This window comes from Chironomus tepperi, unplaced genomic scaffold (assembly GCF_022539635.2).
Source record: "Chironomus tepperi strain 1889 unplaced genomic scaffold, CSIRO-AGI_Ctep_v1 contig_450, whole genome shotgun sequence".
Lineage (NCBI taxonomy): Eukaryota > Metazoa > Arthropoda > Insecta > Diptera > Chironomidae > Chironomus > Chironomus tepperi.
The window spans coordinates 12,133-39,173 of NW_027226572.1; the positions used below are offsets into that span (position 1 = coordinate 12,133).

Here is a 27,041-nt window from a genome sequence, read left to right on the forward strand (position 1 = left end):
TTTGTCATAAAGCCAATTTTCAATTTCATTTTCAATGATGACAGCCTCAACACAGTTGAATTGCAACATATAATTTATATATGGTACGAAAAAAAATAATCGATATTCGTAATCCGTGAGTGCAACAGTTTGCATCTTCTCGACTCTTTTTTTTATTTAAAGGCTTTAATTTTTTTAATATTTAAAAAAAATCTCGTTTTATATAAAAAAAGCACATATTTTTTATAATTTTATGTAAAAAAATTATGTCTTTTTTTTGGATGTCCATAAAAAAAAGCGCGGCGAGGATAAAACATCAATAAAATTCAGTAACGACTTTTGCGCAATCGCCAGTTAAAAAAATTCCTCTTTTTATTTCATTTTTGTAGAATTTGAGTATTTTTTTTTAAAAAAAATACAGCATGTGCATGTGTGCGTTCCATCTTCACAATCAGCATCTCACCACCATCATCATCTGCCACCATAAAATATTCACAATTCTCTCATCAGTTTCTCTCTCTTCAACTCATCCCCTAAATTTGTGATTTTTTCATGCTGTGCATGCACACATACAGTCACAATATCCTCTCGTAGACCTTTTATTTTTCAATCCAACTTTTATAAAATTTTTGTACTCTTTTTCTAGTTCTTATTGTTGTTGATGATGATGACTTTTTTCATGTCATGGTAAAAAATGCCTGCGCAGAAGTTTTATTTTCATAGAAAGTCGCACACACACATGTACAGCACATGCATAAAAAAAGAGGAAATTTGAGATGAAGGGTTTTGAAAAATGTACGAATGCGGGTGAAAACGCATGAGAAAAAATGGCAAGGATTAATGGTGGTGTGGGTTACTTTTTCTAATGGCAAACTGGATATAAAAATCGGCCATAATTGAAATTTTTGAGGTTAAATTATTTGAAATTATTGAAAAATTTTGATGAATTTTGACTTAATTAATGACTGTCTTTATCTTTGCAGGCTCTAAAGTGACTTAAAAGTGAAATTTTTTAAAAAATTCTACAATGTCGCCATCTTATTAAAAATGAACACAATTCAGCACAACCATCATCAACTCCCACCATTAACAGTCATCATCAAGTAATTTTTTTTTTCAAACAATTCAGCTTTTGTAGTCACAATAAATCAAATTAATGCTAAATAAAATATTATATGCTTAGAATATATAAAAATGCTTTTTCAATTAAATTAGAATTTAAGGCTTAAATGTAGATCATATAAAACTTTTTAATACGCTTATCGCTTCCTTTTTTTGTTGTTGCATGATTAATTACTAAACTCGACAGATTTATAGGAGTTGAGGCTTATAGCAAATATTATCTGTACTGCTTATAATGAATTAAGGTTTGTAATAATTTTTATCATGAAAATAGGATATGATGCATAGGTGAGTTTTTGAGGATGTATATTGAAATTGAAATGAGTTTTTAACTGCTGTTTTTGAAATTTACTGCTTAACTGCTAATTTTTGAGATTCATCAATGAAAGTTTGTCCAATAAATCGATTATTGTTGAAAATTTAACCAAATTCTTAAATTTTTGGCTGCCGTCTCCTTTATTCTAATGAACGTCGTGACTAATCAACTCTTAATGTTACACATATGGTAATGTAAACTGTGAACAATACGCAAGCTACTCAGATGCTTCATGCAATTCTGATGGAGAGTTTATGACAATCTAAGAATGAGTGCTCTTTAAGAATTTAGAAATTTTCTTTTCATTCCATTTTAAACAAGTTTAAACTATCAAACATGTTTTTTTGCTAAATGCAAGATTAAGGTTAAAACGTTGACCTCTTCAAGCTATTCATCATATCAAGGACGAAGAGAAGAAAATTGCTGAATTTAATTTAGTCACTCATTATGAGATACTCATTGTGGTATTCAATATCGAGCTTTAAAGGTACTGAATCTCAGCATTGATCCTAAAATGTATTAATTCTTAGAATTGATTCCAAAATTCCATACATTTTTGATCCCGAAATTAAAAATTCTACTTCCATCTTCTCCATAATTCTAATTTGACATCGAGATTATATTAGAAACCAAATTTGTTCTAAAAAAAATTGACGGTGATGATTCGTTCCTATTGATCTACTGTGAATAGTAGTTCGTTAATAAATCGAATGAACAGGTTTCTGTACCTTGCTAGATCGGCTGCTCTTGCTAGTTATAATTGACATATTGATAGAATTCTAAATCAAAAAGAGCCTAGACAGAGTCGAGATAACTCTAGTCGATTTCGAACCGTCCATAGTAATTCAAAAGAACGTCCTGCTTATTGCAAACAAGAGAGTAAAATCGTATTTGATCCTTTATGGATTTAAATTTTGTTATTTTTCAAAAAGTTCGTTATTGTGTAACATAATAAGTGAACTGCTCCTGTCGATTGTATATTGAAGAATTGCATAGTGCCAATTTAATTGCTTGATAAATGTCCGATGAAGAATCTTAAAAATACAGTAGTAATTCTAAACGCAAATCATTACTTTGTTCATTAGTCATTAACTAACAATTCAAAATTGATGACCTCAAGTATGACAATCCTCCATCCATGAAAATAATATTCAAAATCTGCATAAAATTCCCAAAAAATACACTAAAATGACCTCATCCCAAAAAAACAGCTTATTAAACACAAAAAAACTAAAAAAACATCCTTTTTTGTGATCTCGCAAAAATAATTTGCCGTAAAGCAAATAAGTAATTAATAATAAATTGAGCATAAACAGTTGAACTGCTAGGCACATAATGCTATAATGCATTTATCACATTTATATATAATGATTATATGTACATAATATACATATGCATAGTGGATGACATGCTGGCCATCATACCACAATACAATAGTGAAATATACTTGTCGACATTGACCCACCCCACCACCACCACTACCGTCATCATCATCATATTTAATCAGCATGCTTAATATATACATTTTTTTTTGATCATATTTAAAGGTGCAACATTGAAAATTTTACTCACATTTGTAAAATTCCCGTCGTCACTTCCACTGTGGGGTTGGTTGTCATGTGTGTCGATGAAGATAAAGGAACTAAAAAAAAGTCTTAAAACTTAAGAAAAATTAAAAATTTTCACTAACAATAACAAAAAAAAGGTCAATGTCTACTGTGAGTTTATTCACTTCAATGTCAATTTTTTCTAGTCCAATTTTTTTTTTCGATTTTTTAGTGACAAAAATCCTACAAATTTGTTATTTATTTAAAGTTCCTTTTTCCTAAGACAGGAACAAATTTTCTGTTTTTATATATTTCACGGAAAAATGATAAAAAACACACCACAGCTAACAAAATATTTTCTCGCACTGGCCGACTACCGATGGTGGAAAAAACGGCGAACCTAAAAAATATTGTTTTATGCTTTTTTCCGCACATTTTTTTTTTCATACAATTCCTTTTTTTTTCATTTTCATTTTTTTTGCCTCATGCCCTGATGACGATGTCGTCGTCAGATATAGAGGATGGTGGGTGATACAATTGGCGAGGAGGGGGGTGCAGATATACAGCACAAGTTATGCTCTTCATGCTCCAATATTTGTATGTCTCCTCTCTAATTTTTCTCGCGATCTTTTTTTTCCCGCGTTCAATTTTATGTTGTTGTTGCTTCCTTTTTCGACCGTTGCTGCTGCTTTCAATATTTCATCATTGTAGACTCTTTTATTTTCCATGTCATACATTTCAATGAAATGCTGCTGCTGTGTGACTCTTATGTACAGCATTTCCCTACATATGCACGTATGTCCCCTTGATTAACAGCATTTTATACAGCAGGATGAAATAAACTTGACTATTTCTCAAGTCTGTAACTGCTTGTTTTTGGACGGTACAACTAACGACACCTTTTGAGTAGAAGAGAAAAAATTGAAAAAAAAAATTGTCGAAAGATTTGTGGACGGTGAAAAAAAGTTGTTTTGTGGGGGGTCGAAAGTTGTGAGGTAGAGGCACAATTTTTATGGGTGAGGAACAATTTTTGAGGGTACCAAAAAAAATAATTTCTATTAAAAATCTATTACATTTTAATGCTGATAGCAAATTGTGAACGATTCAATTTGAAATTAATGAATTGAAAATTAATTACAGTTTAAAAAAGTTATAATTGAAATTTATGGGAAATTTTTGATTTGCTGATAATTGAATTTTGATTTTTGCTTAATTTTTAGATTTTAATTATGTAAATATGCGGTTAAAATTTGACATTTTTAAAATGACTTTTTGGATTAATTTTTTGGATTAGTATTATTTGACATTTTTTTAAACTCAACTGTGATCCATGGACTCTCTCATTTGGTGTCTAAAACTGGCTCTATTGCTGGCTGCATTTTTCTAATTACCAGCATCAAATGCTTCACTGTCTCCATCAACATCCTCCCTCTTCAAGAGTTCTTTGACCACCAACTAGATTATTCACTTTGCTGACATTAATTTTGATTCACGACCATTATGCCAGTCTAAATATATCCACAATGTCTCTCAAATCAGACACTCTATTGATTTCTTATCATATAAATGTGCTTTGAAGCTTCAATTGATCCATGAACAGCTCAACCAAGCCTATTGAATCTTAAACTTTTCATTATATCCTTTCTTTGAAAAATTGTTTTTAGATCTTCCTTGAACTGAACCATAAAATGTTATCTAAAGCTTTAAATAATGAAAGCTGACATGCACACTTTTGTGTAGCACTTTTACATTGGCGTCAACATAAGTAGAAAGTTAACTTAATTCTTGTAGCACTACACTTAATGTTGGCGCATACAAATGAATCGAATAGGACATGAATTCTACAAAACCAGCTACCCTCACAGCACATAAATCTATCATTCGTTTAAGTGAGCAGTGAATGTTTCGCAGAATGTCGATTCGCTGGCTTTATTGTGCTTTGTCATGATATGTTCTGAGAGCATTTTCAAGACAAATGGATATAACAACCTTTGTCGTTTAATATATTCAAAAATGATCAGATGACGATAGCCATAAGCTACAAATATCATTTGGAACATGGCTTCTCCGTTAGATCTAAATCACTAATGAAAATTTCGAGGTCCTATTTAGATTCATTAAAACTACTTGGCACATGGCTTAGAAATGATCAAAAATCTGACCGAGGTCTACTTGACTTTGACCTGAAGCCAGAAATTCATCGAATCTGACCCGAAATCAGAGTTATATTGGCTTGCATATAGATTTTAGACTATCTATCCGCCTTGTGCCTTCTGGGTTCATTCGCTGCTACACTAAATACTTTGTAGTATAATAAAATTAAAACCAAAATTCTTAAAACTCTCAATTTAAAAACTTTCATTTCGAGGAAATCCTTCCGCAAAATAAAAAGTGAATGACATAAAAATCGCGAATCGATTATTGATTTTGCCCATACTACAGACAGTTTTTTTATATCTTCATAAACTTTTTTTTTTTTAAACAACGCAAACAGAAAAAAAAAATTCGCACGTAAAAAAATGTGAATTTTTTTTTCACATTCAGCAAGGTCAGTTATTTTTTTATTTATTCATGCTTAATATTCATAATGGATTTTTTTAACTTAAAATATGACTGCAATATGATGCCGGATTTCTCAAATAAAACAGAAAGTTCTTGACATGAAAAAAAAATATAAAAATTTAACGCATTTCGAGAGTTCCATTAAAATGAATTTTGTGTCAACAATTTTTTGGAGGAACTTAATGAACACTCAAAGCAATAGTTTGTACAAAACTTGATTTTCAATCAGTTTTTATAGATTTTTTTTATTTTATGTGCTTATCCATTGAAGTGGGAAATTCTGATTGATTTTTTTTTGTTGTGTGTGTGTTGATTTTGATGGATATGAGTTGGAACTGGAGTAAAAAAAAGTTGTAATGAAATATGATTGAAATTTGATGATATTTTTCGGATAAAATTTGATGATTTTTTGGATACAGTTTGGAGGCATTTACATTGGATGACTATTAATAGTCTGTTTGTAATGTTGATGCCGTTGGTGTAACCATCAATGAAATGAATTTAAAATTGAATGAAAAAATAACGGTCAATTTTATTTTTGAAAATTAACGGTCAAATAAAATTCAAATTTTCAAGGAGGTTTTCGTGAATTTTTTCATTTTTTAAAAATCATTAATTAAGCATGGACTCAGGCTTGTACTATTCTAGTTCGGAAATCTATCTTAGTTCCAGCTCCTTTTCATTACATTGACGATTTTTTCAAAAAATTTCATTAGAAAGGCAAACATATAAAAAAATGTATATCCAAACAAAAAGCGAGTATCCATAAAACTTACTAAACTCTACTCAGCTCTGTACTTTTCTCATATTATTGCTTTTAATGACAATAAATGTTCATCCCCTCCGATCTAATCCTTCGCCACATATTCGTATGTTCACATGTACACGTTTTTATGCTGTGCTGAATATTTTTCACGATTTGAATGGAGACAAAAAAAAACACAAAATTCATAATTCAGAATTTTTTTAATCGCTTCTGCAAATAAACCTTTATGGGAATGATGAAAAAGAAATTATTTGTGGATATTTGTGGCATCACAAAGGGAATTAATTGGTGGAAAGGAATTACTTTTATTAGCAATGAAATTTGAGGGATTTTTTTGATGATTTTTGAGGTTTCTTGAGTTTTGAGAGGTTTTGAGTGGCGCTATAGGTCAGTTTGGATAGTGCTAGAAGCATTGTGTGCTGGACTTACAATGAGCACTTTATAGAGAATGAAGGTTAAGTGTGCATTTTTTCACGCTCATTTGCAGTCCTCGATAGCTCAGTGAGTAAAAGCACTTGATCTTAGTTTATAAGAACACTAGAAATCTAAAGGTGTGGGTTCGAGACCCAACTCAGGCCATATTGTGAGAAATTTGTCATTTTTTCTCTAGAACCTTAAAAGTTGTAAGGTTTTGAGTAACTCCTAACATTAATGTCGCTTAATTCACTGTCTCTTCCTTGATCAGGAAGCCACTGAGAGTTCCATACTCAATTTTGACACCACCTTCTTCACCTCAGATCTCCCAATCTTACTTTTTCAGAATTAATTAAACTTTAACAAATTATCCATCGGATATCTGTTCATCGCATTGTAAGACTCGACATTCTACAACATTTTAAATGAGTAATTCGCCATTAATCATTAACAATTCATGAAAATTAATTAAACAATTCATTTAACTGCCGAATTTTTATTGAACATTTCATATGCTGTAAACAAATTTTTTTTTTTTTGGTGTTCGTTGACAAATCGATTACGGATTTCAGTTTTAAGCTGTTAAATTTATGAAGTAATTTACATTGAAAATGATAAGTTGGGATGAATTGACCAAATATTTATTGTGTAATTGTGGAATATTGTTTAAAGATAAATTTATACACAAAATATTGAGTAGTTGATGCATATTTGTAGTGAATAATTTTTGTTTAATGAATAGGCTAGTATGTTTGGTTGAATGAATGATGGTCTCGATTTTCTAAGTGCTGGTTAAAATGAGGTAAACTTTTTAGTGGCATTGATTGTTGTGTGGATTCATTGAGGAATTGGGGTCTAGTCAAATTGAAAGAAACTTGGAAGCTACATTGAAGAAACATGAAAGCCACATAAAAGTCACATAAAAACCACATGAAAACCACATTAAAGCTACATAGAAGTAGCGTATAAGCAACCAAGAAGCCACATTTAAGCAACATGATAGCTACTTAGAAACCATATAAAATCTACATGAAAAACACATAGGAGCCACATGAATGAAGCCTGTGAGTCACACAGAAGCCGCATAGAAGCCTCGTTGAAGCAACATGAATGCTACATAGGAGTCACATGGAAGCTATTTAATAGTCAAATGAAAGTGACATGGAAGTCACATAGAAGATACATGAAAGCCACAAAGAAGCTACATGGAGGCCACAAAGAAGCTACATAGAAGCAATATAGAAGCTTCATAAAAACTACATTGAAACCACATGTAAGCAGCATGAATGAAGTCTGTGAGGCACTTAATCATAAGCCACATGGAAGCCTCGTGGAAGAAAAATGGGAACTACAAAGAAGAAACATAAAAGCAATTTAGAAGCCACATTGAAGCAACATAGAAGACATATGGAAGCCACATGAATGCCAAACGAAAGCTACATTGAAGATACATGAAACCTAATATAAGCGACATGGAAGCAATATGGAAGCAACATATAAGCAACATTTCATTTGTGTCGCCCACGCAGCCATGATCTGACGACTTTACTATGCTACCTACACAATATAGTTTCTAAAAATACATACTTCCATACAAAAACTAATTAAATTCATGAAAAAATTCTAATAATTATAAAAATTCCTTTCATCCAACACAATATCTCCCACAACTTAACTCCTCCAAACAGCGCCATTTTAGAAAATGAATATACAAAAAAAAAAAAATTATACATACATAAACTCAAAAGTGTTCAGCATATTTAGCATGATAAGATGAGATGGTGGTCATTTTACCTAAAGCAATACTTTTTTTTTCCTCGACTCTCGCATGCGATGGACGTGGAAAATAAGAGGGGTGAAAAATTTATATTTTTCTTGTCCTACCCACACACGCCATTCCACACATTTTACTGCTTCTACGCACGCACGGAGAAAGTTTCTTTTCAGTGGACTTTTGCTTCCATATTAGAATTTTATATTTCCATCTCGTCCCTAATTTTTTTTTTGTGTAGTGTGAATGAAGAAAATGCTTTTTAACTAAAATCATTTTGATGTTGACTGCCTATGCTATGCTGTATGTGCTATTACTGCTCATCTAACTGCTTCCCTTTCTTTCCTTTTACTCTCTTTTTTTTGTTGTTTACTTCATTCCATTCCATCACCTCTTTTTGTCATTGCATTTTTCAATGTCTAGAAATTATATTCAACGACGACAATGGATAATGGCATTTTCTATTCTTTCCTTCCTATTTTTTACTCTTTTTTTTAATATAGGATAGAGAATAAAAAATTTAACCAAAAAATTTTATATATGTTTTGGTCGACATTCTATCCAGGCGATATACGTATTTATATTTATGTACTGTTATACTAAAATATGTGACTTTTGAAGATTTGGGGGGATTAGGCGCATTTTGAATGGCTTTTGTCGTATGATTGGCCTTCATTATTTTCTAATAAATACGTTTCTAGATTCCATTCGACTATATTCGTTACAATTCGGTTTTGGTTGAATCAAAATCCTCCCTCTAAAAGCGAACGTAATGTAACGGCCGTATATTTTCCCTGTTTTTTTATTAAGTTCGTTTACATTCGACTTTGTTCGGATTTTTTCGGATCAATTCGGCTATGGTCGAATCAAAACTTGGCTCATTCTAGCTTAATATTCGAATTTTGTTTAAGTTCGGTAGTTTTCGTACAAGTTAGTTTGGTAATTTTCGTGAATATTCGGCAAATTTCGTACAAGCTCGGCAAATTTTGTAAAAGATCAGCAACCTCGTATAAGCTCGGCAAATTTCATGCAAATTCGGCTCCTTTCGTATAAGTTCGGTAACTTTTGTTTAAGTTTGACAATTTTTGTCTGCGCTCGACAATTTTCGTCTAAATTCGGTTATATTCGCCTAAGCTTGGCCGATTTCGTGTAAAACCAAAGTTTTTGTTTAATTTCGGAGGTATTTGTTAAAGTTTGGCAGATTTTGGTTAAATTCAGGTATAATGTTCATCTTGTCGATTAGGTTAGACTCTTGTTTGCTGTAATCTTCTTATTTGGAATAAGATAAGCAATTGACAAAGAAGCATGGTTTCATTCGACTACGTTCGACATTCATCGACTTTGTTTGTTTATTCGGCAAAGTTCGGATTTGAGGTTAGCTTTTGTGGACAAGGATCAGTTGTTATTGACTAAGTTCGTCTTTTGTCGTCTATGTTCGGCTTTTATCGTCTCAGTTCGAATTTTTTCGTCTAAGTTCGGCTTTTGTCGTCAACGTTCGGCTATTTTCGGGTAAGATGAAAATTTTCTCTTTCCTTTCAATCGGACATTCGTCAAAATAAGATCCAAAATCCCCACCATCTCAAAAACTAAGCCTTGAAAAAAGAGAGTGTTCATGAGATCTCTGTCGTGTGCATTTTCTGTGAGTTCACATATGAACAAAAAAAAAATTCCTTTTTCTACCCCTTTTTATTTTGAATCATTTAGAATCACATGTATATATGCGTTGCTGTTGAAAAGGAAAGGAAGAAAAAGTCTCTCGATAGATTTAATGAAATTCAGTATCCCTAGAACTTAATACCGTATATAAATATCCTTCTGCCTCTTTTATATTGCATATAGCATTCATTTTGTGTGTGAGTCTCACACCACCCGACATTTTTTTTTCTTTTTCAATTGATGTGAATATAAGCATGGAAACTCTTGTGCACATACCGAAAGTTGGGTTAAAAAATGAGATGAAAACCATCAACGGACTATGGAAATTTTTCTCTTACTACTCACTTGAATTTTAAATTTTATAAAATTTTGGGGGATGGGAGTGGGGTTGGGGGTTTAGGGGAAAGAATTATTTGAAAATTACGTGAGGATTTCTCATTTTGATTAAATTTTGAGGATTTTTTGATATGAAAGATTTAAAGTTTTTAATGCTATGGCATTTTTAGTGAATTTTAGGATATTAAGGGTGTGCCAATAGGCCTTGATCAGGTGGCAGTGATTAAGGGCTGGCCAAATTGCACGATAAGACAAAAAGTTGCTTAGGTTTCTTAATGACAATCAATTTATAGTGAAATTCGGTATTTTGAGGGTGTGCCAATAGGCCTTGACTAAGTGACAATGACTTAGGGCTGTCAAATTTGGACGATGGCACAGATAACTGCTCTTACGGTTAATGTTCTTACCGAAATTTGCTGTCAAGTGAAATTTGGCATTTTGAGGGTGTGCCAACAGGCCTTGACCACGTGGAATTGATTAAGGACTCTCAAATCAGTATTATGTCACAGCTAACAGCTTAGGGATCTTGACGACAGTTATAATCTGGTCCAGACTGTGCCAAACCTCTGAAATATCAAACCTATAGGCATCAAATGCCCTATAAATTGTAATATAACCTCAAAATAATTAAAAAAAGCATCTCAAAATTCACAACAAACAAAAAAGTTTTCAAAACCACTCGAAATGTTCACGTCCATATCATTCCATTTCTCATCAAACTCATTCTGTACATGACATTTTCAATGAAACATCTCATCTTCATTTTTCTCATTTTCTTTTCACTCCTCATTGATTCACTTATTTTAAAATGTTCGCTTTTTATGCTGATATGAAGCAAACTTTTTTCGTTCAGGATAGTGGGATGAGAGAATCATATATAATGGAATAAAGCTTCAACATACAGCATCTTCGAAGAGGAGGAAAAAAAATACATTTTAGCCTATCACATTGAATGAATGTAGAAAATGTGGAATAGAATTGAGAGCAATTTAAGTCTGCTTGATTGAAAAAAACAGGCTGAAAAGAGGGAAAAAAGGGAAATCTCCCCAATGAAATAAATGTAGAAAATAGAAAAAGAGGCAATTTTTTAGTCAGAGTTATGGACAGAACATTACAGAGACGAGAGGAAGAAAGTTGTGAAGGGAATTGTGGGGTGATTGATTGTTATTTGGGTATAGAGCGCAGTTTTGTGGCATATGGAATCAAAGTTAAAGTCAATCTCAAAAACTGAGGTCTTAAATTGTTAAAAATTGATAACTTAACCTCAAAAATTAGGGACATTATCTCATAATTGGTAATATAACCTCAAAATTACAAGCCTAACCTCAAAATTGCCTACATAACTTCAGAAATTGAGCTTAATATTGATAATTTATGATCAAAAATTAAGGACATCACCCCAGAATTGGGTATATAACCTCAAAATTTACATAACCTTAAAAATAGACACTTAACCTCCAAATCGATAAAATAGCATTAAAATTGGTCACATAACCACGAGAATTGAACTCTGCAATATCAAAATTGACAATTTAAGCTCAACAATTGGACACATAACCTCAAAATTAGGTATATAACCTCAATATTAGGGTCATAACCCTAAAATTTTTTCAAATAACTTCATAAACTGAGCTCTGCAACATCAATATTGATAATCTTAGCTCAAAATTTGGATAAATAACCCCAAACTTAGGCACATAACCTCCAAATTAGGGTCATAACCTTAAAATTGAGCACATAACCTAAAACTCAAGTTATGCGTTTTCAATTTGTGACATAACTTGAAAATCCGAGACAATGTCTTATAATTGGTTAAATAACCTCAAAATTTGGATCATAACCTCAAAACTGTAGACAAAATCCTCTAAATTCATCCTTAAAAGTCCACAAAAACGCATGCATCACCCAAAATGTCAATTTCTATCCCCACATGCTTCACAAAACCGAATTCCTCATTGAGAAAATAAATATTTTTTTCCAACTTCCACATTGAGGATTGAATGAAAGGAAAAAAAAGAACATAGGCAGATGGAAGGGTTGAAAAATTTTCATTTTAATAGAACATGAACCATTTCTCCATACATTCATTATTCACAATAGACCTCATCTCATCTTACGTTATGTAAAAAAATTCTTCCTTTCTCTTCCATTCTATTTTCGTCTATGAATGTATTTGTGTCTAAAAAAAAATAGCAGCAGTTATGCAACATCGAAGAGTGAAATTTTTTTCGTTTATTTTATGTTTAAAATTGGAAAAGATAAAAGCCATCATTAATGCCCTCGAATGTGTGTGAAGTAAAAAAAATAACATGAATTCAGTTAAAAAGGGTTCTAAGCACAGCAGAGAAAATATCATGTAGGAAGAAGGAAAATATGTATATATGCATGATATAAAGGGCCAGGAGGGTTTGAGACGAGAAATTCAAAGTTAAAAGGAAACTGTATGTGCGGTAATTTTTAAACATGGCAACAGACATACATACATGGCAAAAAAGAGAGAGTGAAGGATGAATGAGTTAATAAGAAAATTATGGAAATTTTGGGTAATTGACGCATTTATTGATGATTAAAGTCTAAAATTGGATGTTTAATTTAGCAAAGCACATGCATCACTGAATTTAGAGTCCCAAAATGCAGCTTCATGCAACTAAAATGTGGCATAATGTATTACATCGACGTCTATTCGAACTCTTTGGTTACATGACGACAATTTCCTATTAAATCGAACATAATCACTAGAGTAGGTGTGCTCTAACGTCAACAGATGATGTAAAATGTTAAAAATGACGTTGAGGTACTTTGAATGCACCATGAAATGCCTATTTTTGCCAGCCTAAATTCTCAGCTTGTATAGCGATTCCAACCCCTGTTTCAGCTCTTGTTCATGCTTGAACATTGGTTGTACCTTGGGTTTACCTTCTAAATCGTTTTATTAGTTTACTTGCTGACACAAATTTACCTCAGAATGTCTCCCGGATATGTAATGATTGGAAATAGAGCTTCTTGTTAAGATCGAACACCTTTTCTTACTTCATTTCGTTATTAATTTACTGTAATCATTATCAGTTTCGATATGGAATCTATGTTAATACAAAAGACTTTCCATCTGACTCTTTTGCTGTCAATATTCATTTTAATATTGTAAAAATCAAGATTACGCTTTTGCAATACAGAAGATTTGACATTTTTCAATTATTGCCTGTTTACAAAAGGTTTGCGTAAAGGGATCGAGATTGAGCTATTTGTCGAAGTCAGTCGAGACATTAGGAACCATTCATAAGAGCTTTGAGACAAGATCAGGATATTTTGTAGTGGTCTTAACTTGTCGAAGTTAAATGACCATAAACTCATGCTAGCAATTCGCAAATGAAAGCTTTAATCTCAACCTACTAAAGATTATCCTCATATGAAGCCTATTAAAAGCTCCAAAAAGACAAAACAACAAAACTTACAAAACCAAACAACTACAAAAATCCGCGTTCGAAATTCCTTTTCCACTCCTACATATGAACACAAAAAAAAAATGTATAATTCTTATGCATTAATTTATGGACAATATACACAATTCGCCCTCTACTTGTTTTTTATTTCTCATTTCTTCCTTTTTCTTTTTCTGGCATTTATGGCACATGAATGAATAAATGTGTGTTTATATATTCACATATAAATTTTTTATATTTCTGTAAAAACAGCACAATAAAAAGCAGAAGAGATGCCCCTTTGTCAGATGATATATGATGATGATGGATACGCTTTAGAAATATACACAAAAAAAAAGCTGAATGTGAATGAATGGACGGATGGATGGGTTAGTACATAAGTATATATATATATTCACATATCATAAGCAGTAACTGGATATAGAGGAAAAAATCCACAACATGCAGAGATAATTCATATCTTTTATCTTAACGGCGCGTGAAAAAAAAAATAAAACTCAATCTAAATGATTAATAAGTAAAATCATTTTCCAGTATCATCCATAACTGTGCTGTTTTGAGCCTCATGTGATGAGTGTGTATATACATAAGGATACTTACAGATATAATAGAATTGAGATAGAACAAGATTGATGTTAATACATTTACAGACATTTTTTTTTCTATTTTTCTAGTCGAGTTTTACGTTTTTTAAACATATTTAGCGGGGAATAATGGCTGAATGGGATGTCGGTTTGGGATGTATAGGCGAATTTGCTAATATGAGCAAAAAGACATATGTGACCTGGTTGGGTTACAGGCCGGATATCTGGTATCACTCTTTTGTGAGTGAGTGGGTTCAATTCCTACCAGACACCGATATTTCAATCATTTTGTAACAAGGATTCGCACATAATCTTTACAATTTTGAGTATTTCGATCTGGACAAGATTCGCATTCAAACTAACCGGAAAAGCACAAATCGGTTAATCGTTCAAAAATCCGGCTCCAATTTGACATGACTCTGACTAACCTTAACAGGTCAAAATACCTGTTTTAGATAACATATTGGTATCTCTGTACCAAAATGGCATGATATTTCCCTGCTAAGGTTTGAAAATTAATCCGTTATCGTGCTAGGGTCACCTCAGTTTGGTGCTACATTTCAAATTGAATGACCGATTTGTGATATTGAGGAAAGTTCCTTATCATCTTATTTCAGTTTAATGGCGGATGGTTTGAAAAATGAAGTTATGCTATCAATTCTTTCAAATACAAATGCATTATTTAATTGTATTCGTCGTTCACAATCTTAAACATGTAAATATAATTGATATTTCTTATTTCACGGTAAGGGATCGTTTGGAAGTTACGTAGCACTAAAAATAGCCTTTTAAGATCCACCTTCCTCTACGTTTTTGTTTTATATTCCGTATCAAAGTTTCAAAACACTCCTACTCTTTTATTTTGGTGTTACGTAATTTATGAATTATCCCTAACATTCCAAAGTGCACAGAAAAAATATTAAGTCAGACCAAAAAATCAACAAAATGCGAAATTTATTTCTGTAAGTGTATAATAATTAGCTACAGATTAACCTAAAAGTTATAATTCATTATCAAATTCATACATTTATTCCTAGTTTTGTCGCATGCCTTCTATCAATCTTTCACCTTTCAAAGTCTGTAGAAATTGATTGCACATACAGCATTCAAAATTACTACATACTCAGACAAATATATTCGTGTGTTATCAATTCAGTTACTTTTCCAGAAAGTGAATTTGCTCAATTTACTGGAACTCATTTGACAGGCAAATCTAACAATGATGTTATGGGATTTTATGGAAATACTGGAAATATTCAAGCACTACCCAAAGGTCTTGAAAGATATAGGAACCTTAAAGTTATTTACCTTTATAATGGATTGATCAGAGAACTACGTCCTGATGACTTGCAATACTTTGCAGATCTAGTGGAACTTTACTTTGACAACAATAAGATCGAAGTTATTGAGGAAGGAACTTTCAAATTTAATCCTAAATTGGTTGCAATTTCATTCCTGAACAACAGACTTTTTCATATTAGTGCAAATGTCTTTGATAATTTGACAAATCTAACATATTTGTGGCTTAATGGAAATATATGCACTAATAGTGTGGCTAGAAACAATAGAAATTATGTTCTGAGTCTTATTGCCACAGCTAAATCTTCATGTCAAAGTCAAGCATTTTTGAGATTAGAGAAGAAGCTCAAAAGTGCTTCGAAAGTTGCTGTTCCTGCTGCGAAGTGTGTGAATTCTGATGAATCGTTTGGCGGCTTCAGCGCTAAACTTCTTGACCTTAAGGGACAATGCCTATATCGTGGAAGTCAAGCTCTGGAAAAAATTAATGATTTTGAGGTTGAATATGCAAATATGCGGTCTGAATTTATGAATACACTTAATGATAAGTTTGAGAATTTAAAAAGCAACTTGAATAGCTGTGAATGAATGGTTTGAATTGTTGTAAAATATGATTTTGAGATAAATAAAGAAATATGCTCTAACAAGCAGAGAGCATGATATTGACAGTTTGTTATACTCAAATATACTAGCTGAGCATGCTTGCGAGAGTTACTTTAAGCTTACTCTGCTTTTGTGAGCAAACTCTTTGCATGCTGAAAATAAAGGCTGAATCAACCTGGCTGATAAAGGCTTTTAAAAAATAACCATGATGTAACCTTGACAAAGTCGTGTCTTAGCGATGCACATTTAATATAGGTCACTCTGTTACCTTTGTACTTGTTCAACGACCTAAGTATCTCTGAAAGTATTACTCTGAGTATTATAAAATTATTGAAATACAAATACGGTATTGAGGCATGATAACAGCTTTAAAATTTTTTTTTCTGTTCTTATCATCTAAAATTGCAAGTATTCGCGACTAAAAATAATCTTGACAGTTGAACTTTTAATTTTGTGCTGTGTACAGTACATAGTTTACCTAAATTCATTGAATATTTCAAGAATGAGGAAATCAATTTTGTGAGTTATTTCAATCTTAATTCCTGACTAATTAAAACATAATTTATTTTATTTCCGATGCAATTTTTTAACAGTTTCACCTTATGCCTTTTGTCAATCCTCAACATTTCATCATCAGTCAACATTGACTGTAGATTTGCCATTCACAATTACTACATCCATAAGCGCATCTATTCATGCATTATCAAAACTGTTACCTCACCTGAATACCAAGATGCTTATGTAACTGGAAATCATGCAGCTCGGTCAAGTTCAGAGGATGTTAGAGGAATTTTTGGTAACATTGGAAATGTTCATAAGTTTCCCAAAGGACTGGAAAAATACTTCCCAAATCTCCAAATAATTCACTTCAATAACGGTCAAATTAAGGAACTTGTCGCAGAAGATTTGAAACCATTTCCAGAATTGATGGAGCTGTACTTTGAACGTAATAAAATTGAGGTGATTGAAGAAGGAACTTTTGACTTTAATCCGAAATTAGCTGGAATCTCATTTTTGAGCAATAAACTTTTTCACATTCATCAAAATGTTTTCGATAATTTGTTGAATTTAAATAATCTATGGCTGAATGGCAATGTCCAATGTCCAAATAGTGCGGCCATAAATAATCGAAATGGAGTCTTGAACATTATTTCCACAGCAAAATTGACATGCCAAAGTGCAGCATTTTTGAGGTTGCAAAATCAGGTTAAAGAAGTCTGTCCTAAGCTTCCGGCACCAACTCTTCTTCCACCAACTGTTCCTGCTACTCCTTACACTACTGCAAAATCATGTCCATCAGCACAACCGTCACAAAAGTGTCCTAAATGTAATACAAAATGTCAAAATATCGATGAAATTTTTAATGAATATAGCAACGAGATTGTCGATATTAAAGCTGAATGTGGAACGTCTGAAAGTCAAGCATACAAAAGCAAAATTGAAGATTTTGAAATTGATTTTGGAAATATGCATTCTGAATTTTCGTACACATTACATATTAAGTTTGAGAATTTAAAAAGTAATTTAAGTCAAATTTGTTAGTTTGTAACTAAATTTTATTGAATATATTACAAAATGACTTTTTCTATCGAGATGCTTCCGCCAGGGACTTCTTGTGTTAACGCTACAACCCCCTGGTAGATATGAAGCCTTTTTCATTTATGTCAATCTAATGTAAATTACACAGCAATAAAGAATTTTCATACAAATTAATTGAATTTTTAAATCATTTATTGTGTCCATACAGTCCCATAAATTACAACAAGTGTCAATGAAACTCAGATTCTAATCAATTAATGACACAACAATAATCCGCCGTAATAGAAATTTATGTGCAATTATTATCGATATTCCAACAAATTTACTCCTAATATTCAATAAATTCTATTTCGCTTTCACTTTCGTTGATCCGTAAGCAAAATTTGCATTCATGTCTGTGTCTAATATTATGCAAAAAAAAAAATTTGTTCCGGTATCACAACCGAAAATGTAAATACATTTAGGAGCATCTAAATATTGTTAGATGTATCTGATGATTTTATTAAAATATGTGGGATGAGGAAGTATTGTATTAGAAAATTTTACGTATTGATTGCTGTTAATGGTAGAAAGTTTTAGTGTAATTTAATTGCTTTTCCTTTATATCAAAGAAGCAGGCATGAATTAAATCATCATTCATTTTAGGAGAGGAATGTGTTGTTGACAGAATCGGTTACTGGTGTAGAATTAGCTAGAATTTACAAGATCTCGAAGTCTATATGGTTAAAGTCGACTAGACTCCATTTCATGCTATGATATTTAAGAATAACTGCGTTAAAATTGAAATTAGTTGATTTAAGCTTAGAAAAAATGCAATTCTTGTAGTTTTACACCCTGCAAATTTTTATAGTTTTGCATCCTTTGAATAGGGTTCACTCTGCTGCAACTCTACTGTTGATCTTTATTCTAATTATAGTTTCACGCCCCTTAGTATGGCTGCAACTCTGCTGTTGTTCTTTGTTCTGATTATAGTTTCACGCCCTTTAGTATGGTCCTAAACTCATAATAGCATAAAACCTTATCAGAGAGTTTCGAACTAAGCTAAAAAAATCACGATAAACTAACTGAATGACACAGACGTCGATTTCGAGTTCAGCAATAATTTTTTCATAGTTTTACACCCTTTAAAATTTTAAAGTTTTGTATCCTTTGATTTGGTTCCTATTTTGATGTTTTTCTTCATTTTTTGCATAGTTTTGTACCCCAAGCAGAGTATTACACTCATAATAACCTGAAAATTTATCAGAGTATGAAAATCGTATATAAATTTTGACTTGATCTTATCAAAGGGCATGAACCTATGCAGAATGTTGCCAAAATTGACAAATTACCACAAGTCTCGAAATCAACTTGAATTTTGTGTAGAAAAGTCTACTGGAGTCGATGTCAAGCTCTGCTATTCAATTAGTTTATCGTCAATTTTTGCAAAGTTTCACACCCTTTTGATAATTTTTTATGCAGTTTTCATGCTTTTTGGTGTCTTGGACCTTATTTAGCGAAATTTTGTACTGAGATATTGGCTTCAAGCTCTCTTAAATTGTAACTTCAGTCCCTAAATTCAACTAAAGCCATTCAATCTCCATTCTAATAAATTCTTCAATACCATCCATATCTGTAAATACACATCATACATGTCATCTCTCATCTTCTAGTCAATTTTACGTTATCTATTCAAATCATTTCCTTTTATATCTCATTCCATTGAAAAGATTGAATAAATTTTCATATTTTCTAATCACCATCCTAGTTTCCCCTTTTTTTGATGATGATTTTCAAGAGTCATGGCAACAATTTTTGTCGATATACATAAACTTTACGGTAAGTTTTTCTGTTTTGTTGAATTTTGAAGAGGTCAACATGCTGCTTTCACTCTTATTATTTTTTTTTCATCTCTTCCTCTTGCATTGTTTTATATAACCGTACGATATGATGTGAATGTTGTTGTTTATTATGGATATGTATGATTTTCCATATTATTGGTCATATGTTCATTGGCATTTTCCACAAATATACACAGAATGACTGAGATGATGTACATATATGTGATGTTTAAATCATTTGGCTCAATGAAAAGGGAAAGTTTGAACTGATGAAGGATCCTTCAAGTTATGTTTCATAACAGCTACGATGATGACATTTGAGGATGTTTTTTTTGTACTGTCGATATTAATTAATAAGGGATTGATTAGTGTTGATGGAGATTATTTCCAGTAATTTTTAAATTGAATTTTCAATGAGTTTGTATTGTGTTTCTTGTGTGGATGTTCTGATTTGGGGGCGTTTTGGTATTTACTGGTAGTTACTGTGTTTGGCTGTGGATTGGGGGGACTTGATTGAGACTAGAGTTGGTGGCTGAATGTTAAATCCTTATGAATATTGACCCAAATCACCTCATAAAATAAAATTGAAGCTAGACAGGGGTGTAGCAGGAGCGTATCATGGTTGGAGCAGAAATGTAACAGTGATGTTGCTTTAATGTAGCAGGAACGTAGCAGGAAAACGTAACATGAGTGTTGCAGGGACGTAGAATGGACGTAGCATGGAATAGCAAGGACGTAACAGTGACGTAGAATAGGTGTAGCAGTAACGGAGAAGAGACCTAGCAGTGATGTAGCAGGGATGTTGTAGAGACACGTAGCTAGGACGTTGCATGGACGTAGCAGAGACGTATCAGAGATGTAGCATGGACGTAGCAGAAACGTAGCATGAATATAGCAATAACGTAGCAGAGACATAGCAGTGAAGTAACAGAGATATAGCAGTGACGTAGCTGAAAGGACGTAGCAGAGATGTAGCAAGGACGTAGTATGGGCGTAGCAGAGACGTAGCAAGGAAGTTGAATGGATGTTAAACTGACGTACCAGGGATGTAGCAGAGATGTAGCAAGGATGTATCATGGATGTGGCAGTGAGGTAGCAGGAACAAACAGAGACTTAGCTACGCGTAGCAGGGACGTAGCTAGAGCGTTTTTGATTGGGACGTTATAAGACTGGCAAATTGAATCCTCAAATCTTGTTTGACCCACAAATCTCCCATCTACCTCCTAGAGTACGCCCCTGAAGCTAATACTAATGACACCCAAGACTCTTTTCCGAATTTCTTCTATCTAAAATCTCATAAAAAATAAATTAAATTCCTCTTATTTAAATTTGTTATTTTATTCAAATCATCCATCCATTTCTCATCCTTTTTAATGTCCCTAAATTCTACTTATTTTATACAAAACAAAATTCCATCTTTACCCACTCACATCTAATTTAAATTTAATAAAAAAGAACTCACATCCAGCACAAGAATCTCATTAAAATGAGATAAAAAAAATATATATAATTAATGTGAAATTAAGAATATAGAAAATGGCTTTTTATTATAAAAGCATTTTAATGTAATGAAGATGGTCATGAACGGAAAATAAGTCCGTCCTTTATCTTTTCTCGCAGACATTCTCTTTTTTTAATTATTTATCCATTAGTTGGAAATTATTTTTGAAAAATATATGCTTTTTTTGTAGATTTTTAGTTAATGGTATGAGATGCATGGGGTAGGGATTGGGTAGAATTTTGAAGATTTTTTTAAATGCTATCCTGCATGCTACTTAATGATATTTTTGTTTTTGTGTTTAAATTACTATCAAGGATCAGCCACTGTCGTATGAATTGTAGAAATCGTCAGTTTTATTTGGAAAAAATTGTAAAATTTCTAAAAAACTCACAATTATTACAAAATTAACGATAGTGTCTGATCTTAGATTATTGTAGATGTTATTGCAATTATTGCCAAATTTAATGTATTCCTTCATCCTCTAAAATGAGCTCATTGAACTAATTTATTCCTGATTATTTTATTTTTAGATGAACCAAATACCTATCAAGGATATTCAATAGTGAAAGTTGAAGATCGTTCATAAGCAACAATAGAAAAAATATGAATGGGACCATTTTAACGTATTCAAATCCTGTGTTGCACCATTGTAAGTTTTAAGACATAAAAAATCACAGTAAATTTGAAACTAAAATTAATTTATGAATCATCGTGTCAAAGTTATATCAATTTTGAAGCATCAAGTCGTAATTTATCTCATTTGATATTCGACAAGTTCTTGTATTGGTTGGGCAAATGACTAACTTACTTATTTTACTGCATATAAAACCTTCTTTGATAATCAAGAAGATGGCCGCCCTAAATAAGTGGTTTTTCGAGACAAAAATCAAAAAACTTTTGATTGTTCATATATTAAATATTAGCATCATACTTTGGGGAAGATTGAAGTTGTTCTTATCGATGTTTGAATCTATTGTACCAATCATGCAAAAGTACAAATTGAATTTTATGATTCACAAACTATTACACATCAAGTTTATATCTTTACATAAAAAAAATTATGATTTCATGTTGAAAATTGTCTCCAATAACTTTATCGTTTCTAGAAAAAATTTAATTTTACTATAAAATTCCAGATCTATCAATCCACAATACCACTTGTCCATATAATCCCTTAGAAAAAAAATAAATATTCCCATTTTAATGACAATAGCCCACAGCAATTTTTGTTCGTAAAGTAATCAAATTGTAATTAAACTTTACCCATTTTTCCTTACATTCAAGGAATTCATTACATCCATCTTGTGTAGCACATAGAACAATGTAAAGCATAGAAACATTTAAAAAAAATATATCCTATCTGTAAATGGCATTAAACTCTTTTCTCTCCATTCTTCTTATTGCTGTCGGAGATTCTATTTCTGCTTGTACCCGGGCGAGTGAAAAAAGAACTGGAAACGATAAATTTTCATTAAATATTTTTAATTACTTTTCCAACTCGGCAATTTAGTTTGCAGAGCAATTGAATTACAGACTTTTTCCACTCGACATGACTCGCTCATATCTTTTAACATTGCTCACTTTTTTTTTTGAGGCTACAGAAAACGACATAAAATGATGGTAGATGGTTGGGTTCGGGAGGAAAAAAAAAATAATGTAAGAAGAAACTTTTTCTTTATGTTTGAGAAAAAAAAATGATTTATGCACGTTGAAGCGGTTTGGAAAAGCCACATTTAAACTTTTCCTTTACGTATATTTAACAATTAGAAAGTTTCTTCTTCTCGTCATCTGGAAAAACGTCCCTTGAGATGATTTTGTTAGGGAAACTATTGGCTCATTAACTGTAAATGGTGCATGGTTCAAATGATCAAGAATGTGGTGTTGGGATGACTTTGTGTAATCCCACTTTCGCGGAAAACCGGCTTGCAACCAGATTAGGTCAATTTGCACTTTCTGGTAGAGATTCTCAAGGTAAATTAGGCATTAAAATAGATTCAAAATGATTTCATCAAAAAAGTATGACAGTCTACCAATTAGACAATTTGATATATCCGTGAGGTTTAAAATATTGCAGATTTTTTATCGTTTTGGTCACACATCAGATCACAATGGCGTAGCAAAAAGAGAAAAAATTGGCACCCAAGACACCAAGAAACCTAGCAAAGCAATCCATATCATTACGTCAAGAGCGCCTATCTGTCTACTTGAGTTAGATATCAAGCCCGAGCAATGCGATCCGCAATTTATTCTGTAAAAATGGGTCAAAATCAGTATTCATGGTTTCGTCAAAACAACTACGAGTCTTTCCATTGGAACGTGAAAGTACCGATACCTTAGTGAGCACGCTGTGCTATTCGAGTAAAATTGAATTCAAGCTGCAATTTCGAGTTTCTATTTTGAAAGAAAATTACATGATATATGAATCCGTCCAGATGGATGAAATCTGGCCTTAAGCGTTACTCATAAAAACCTGGAGCCGGATTTTTGCCATGTCCACACTATGTGTGTTGCGGGAATATTGCATTATAAAATAATAGAAAGTATATTGTCGATTCTCTTGAATATCTCCCCAACAATACATTAGAACAAGTCAAATAATGCTTAAAATCTTAAGTCTGAATAAGAACTCGTTTAATCAATCAAAATTCCGACACAAGGTCGCCATGATTCTGTATTAAAACAGGATTCGATTTAAATTAGGTACCACATTAGAGTCAGTTACTCTGAAACCGAATTTTAGATCCATTAGCCAACTTGTGCTATTCGAGCGAGTAACAAAACAATTCCGACAAAAAATCACCACAAGGACATTTGTGACTGAGAAAAAGTGCTTTTCATGCTTTTGTGGGCACATTTAAATTAATTTTTTTTACTACACTGTAAGGTAAATTGCTTTCGATGGTGGATAAAAACTTTTTTAATTTTACTAAAATGTTAGTTTTTTTTTTGTACTTAATGGAAATGGTAGAAATTTTAATGATGAAAAGCGACGTGATTAGTGTAGCTTAATGGAAAAATGCTTCATTTTGTGGGTTTTACAAACTATATGAAAAGTTTGTTATTTTGAGTTTTGTTTGTGTTGGGATGAGGGCGCCATGACTGCAACCCCATCTTGCTGTTACATCGTATTATCTTCCATAAAGTTCACAAACAAGAGATGAATAATTTTTCAAAAAAATATTAAAATATTAAAAACAAAAACCTCATTAATTATTTTCTGTGGATATGTAAACGATCCTTGCCTGAAAAAATAATATAATCCAATTAAAATTTGAATTCCCAAGCGCAACGCAGAAGAAGTTTCATGTTTTTGCATTTGAAGGTATAATTTTTCATGATTTGGGTTTGAACATTTACACAGAGTAGCCATTACATTATCATATCAGACATATGAACCCTTTTCAATTCACAAAACTTCTTTTCCTGTTATGTTTTTATTGTTAAATTAGCCTCAAAAATATATATTTTTTATTTTTACTTCTTTCAGGCTTTATTCAGTTGCCTTTTGTTTTTCTGAACTCGAATTATTATGAAGAGAATTGTGAATATTCTTCATTCATTGTCTGTACATACGTAAAGTGGATGAGGATGAAAAATAATGTTTGATAAGTAACAGTGGTTATGTTATTGAGTTTGAGAGGCAACAAAGCTTTGAATGTTGAAAATGAATATGAAGCTATTTGAATTACTGCGCTGTCGATATACATAAACTCCATGACCATTATCCATTATCCATGACCTCTTGTCTAAGTGAGTCGAAGTGCCTCGATGACGAAATGGTTTAGGACTTCGGTACTTAATTATTGCAATATCGAACAAACGATCTTGGGTTCGAAACTCAACATAACATGTCCTTTTTCGAATAAAATGTAGCGGAAACGCAGCTTACAGCCTTTCTTTTTATGATACAGGCAGTAAATGGCAGTAATGTCATCAAAGGAGTCATTCTGTTAACCACTCTAAACTGTAGGTCTATTGAGTGCAGAGGTCTGACGCCATTAATGGACCTGCCTTGACACATAGTTCAGGTGACAGTAATTCATTTAAGTGGTAACGGGAATAGCTCGAGAAGATATTAACTTGACATTTGATCAGCTCTAGAGTCAAACTTCAGCTTCTTTAATTTCAGAGCTCAAAATCGACTCAACTTCCATACAAAATTCGAGTCAACTCCAAACTCTGCTCAACTCCTACTCAATGCCAATATCATGCAAAAATTCCTAGATTGATAATAACTTCTCCCAAATCACCTGATCCAAATTGACCAAAATTAAACCCCATCATTCAAAAACATTGCGCACTAAAACTCCAAGAACACACATTCAAAATGATTTTAATTCTCATTGCTATCATTAACTTTTATACTCCAAAAAATGAGCTCATATAGAATTTTAAATTTTTTAACTTCCACTGCTATTGTTCTTCAACTCTATTGTCAGTAGTGGGCAACCATTTATTTTTTGGTGGCATACTCAGGTGCTGTGGTGGGATATGTAATTAAAATGATAGGTTTCCAAACTCTACATGAAAGGTGGCAGTTCTAATATCAGGATATAAGTAAGGTTTACAACCTACCATCTCTGAACATAATATGTAAAAAATGCAAAAAGGACAGGACTACAAAAGACAACCTAACGCACAAAACTGTGGAAACCAAGTAAACGGTTCATGGACTTTTATGCCGCGTTTCGCATTCATACTGTTTATAGCAATTGTGCCGCGGCATGCAACCCAACACTGCTTTACGGCACATGGTTCATGGCCTTTTGTACCACGTCACACATGCAATTGTTTTATGGCATTTGTCCCACGGCATACAGATTGCCCAACACTGCTTTACGGAATACAGTTCATGGCCGATGTGCTGTATGTATGACGATTCATGTATATTTTTTATAGTATTTGTTCCCCGTCACACAGGTTGCCCACAGCTGCTCTATGAATTGCAGGATGAGAAATATCAAGAGTAGAGGAAATTGTAAAAATATGCAAATAATAGCATTCATAAAAAGGAACGAGGGAGAAGACAAAGCTGAAAAATAGCTTCTCTATCCTTAACAGCATAAAAAAAACCCCTATTGTTGTTATTAAAATAAATAAATCCCCTTTCGTACAATTTTCTAGCATCCTTACAACTATAATGCACAAGCGAGGGTGGCAAGAGTTTTTTTTTTTTTTATTCCCCATTTTCTTTCATTTCTGCAGTTAAGCACGTAGTCTATAGAGAGGAACAAAAAAAAAATTATATAGAATCGCCATTAATGGCATGCAGATTCATTCTTCGAGATAACGTCCATTTTCGTTTTTCACGTAGCCGCACTGAGAGATAAATTTTTTTCTCGGTTGTGCTTCAAGACAATTATAAAATATTTGGGGATGTGCTGAAGAAGAAGAAATTTTCTCATTTAAAATCACAATGGCTGAAAATGGAGATTTTCCATCCCCAACATCCTTTTTTTTTAGAAAATGAGAAAATTTTCTCGTTATTTTTACACAAAAAAAAAAGAGGAAAAATAATGGAAATGGAACTAACAAAAAAGGAATAACCATTCAACTTTATCTTGGTTAAGGGATATAAAAAGTTAGGATGAATAATAAATTCTATGCTTATTGCAAAAAAAGTTGGATGTTCATCTACATAAGTATGCATGGAGAGGAGCTCTGAGGTGGTGGAAAATCTCTTGATAATGTATGGATGTAGAAAAAAGGCTTAGAGATGAAAAAAAGAACGTATAAAAAGAGAAAGAAAAAGTTTCCCTGCTTTTATATTTTTAAATAGAATAAAAAAG

The 27,041-nt window shown here is 32.3% G+C and overlaps 1 protein-coding gene across 1 annotated transcript; it reads left to right on the forward strand.

Moving 5' to 3' along the window:
- The first annotated feature begins 962 nt into the window (after positions 1-962).
- LOC139098640 (uncharacterized) lies at positions 963-21,838 on the forward strand. The gene is made up of 3 exons (XM_070650878.1): positions 963-1,082; positions 16,986-17,911; positions 21,783-21,838. The coding sequence occupies exons 1-3, from the start codon at positions 1,027-1,029 to the stop codon at positions 21,836-21,838; spliced, it is 1,038 nt and encodes a 345-aa protein (XP_070506979.1). The 5' UTR covers positions 963-1,026.
- Positions 21,839-27,041: the final 5,203 nt, after the last annotated feature.

What these genes read in the sequence shown, in the direction of transcription:
- LOC139098640 (XM_070650878.1), top strand. Translation starts at nt 1,027, where the DNA reads ATGAACACAATTCAGCACAACCATCATCAACTCCCACCATTAACAGTC. An exon ending in CCATTAACAGTCATCATCAA is followed by an intron (nt 1,083 to 16,985) that starts GTAATTTTTTTT and finishes ATTTTTTAACAG; the next exon opens with TTTCACCTTATGCCTTTTGT. An exon ending in TAAGTTTGAGAATTTAAAAA is followed by an intron (nt 17,912 to 21,782) that starts GTAATTTAAGTC and finishes TTTTATTTTTAG; the next exon opens with ATGAACCAAATACCTATCAA.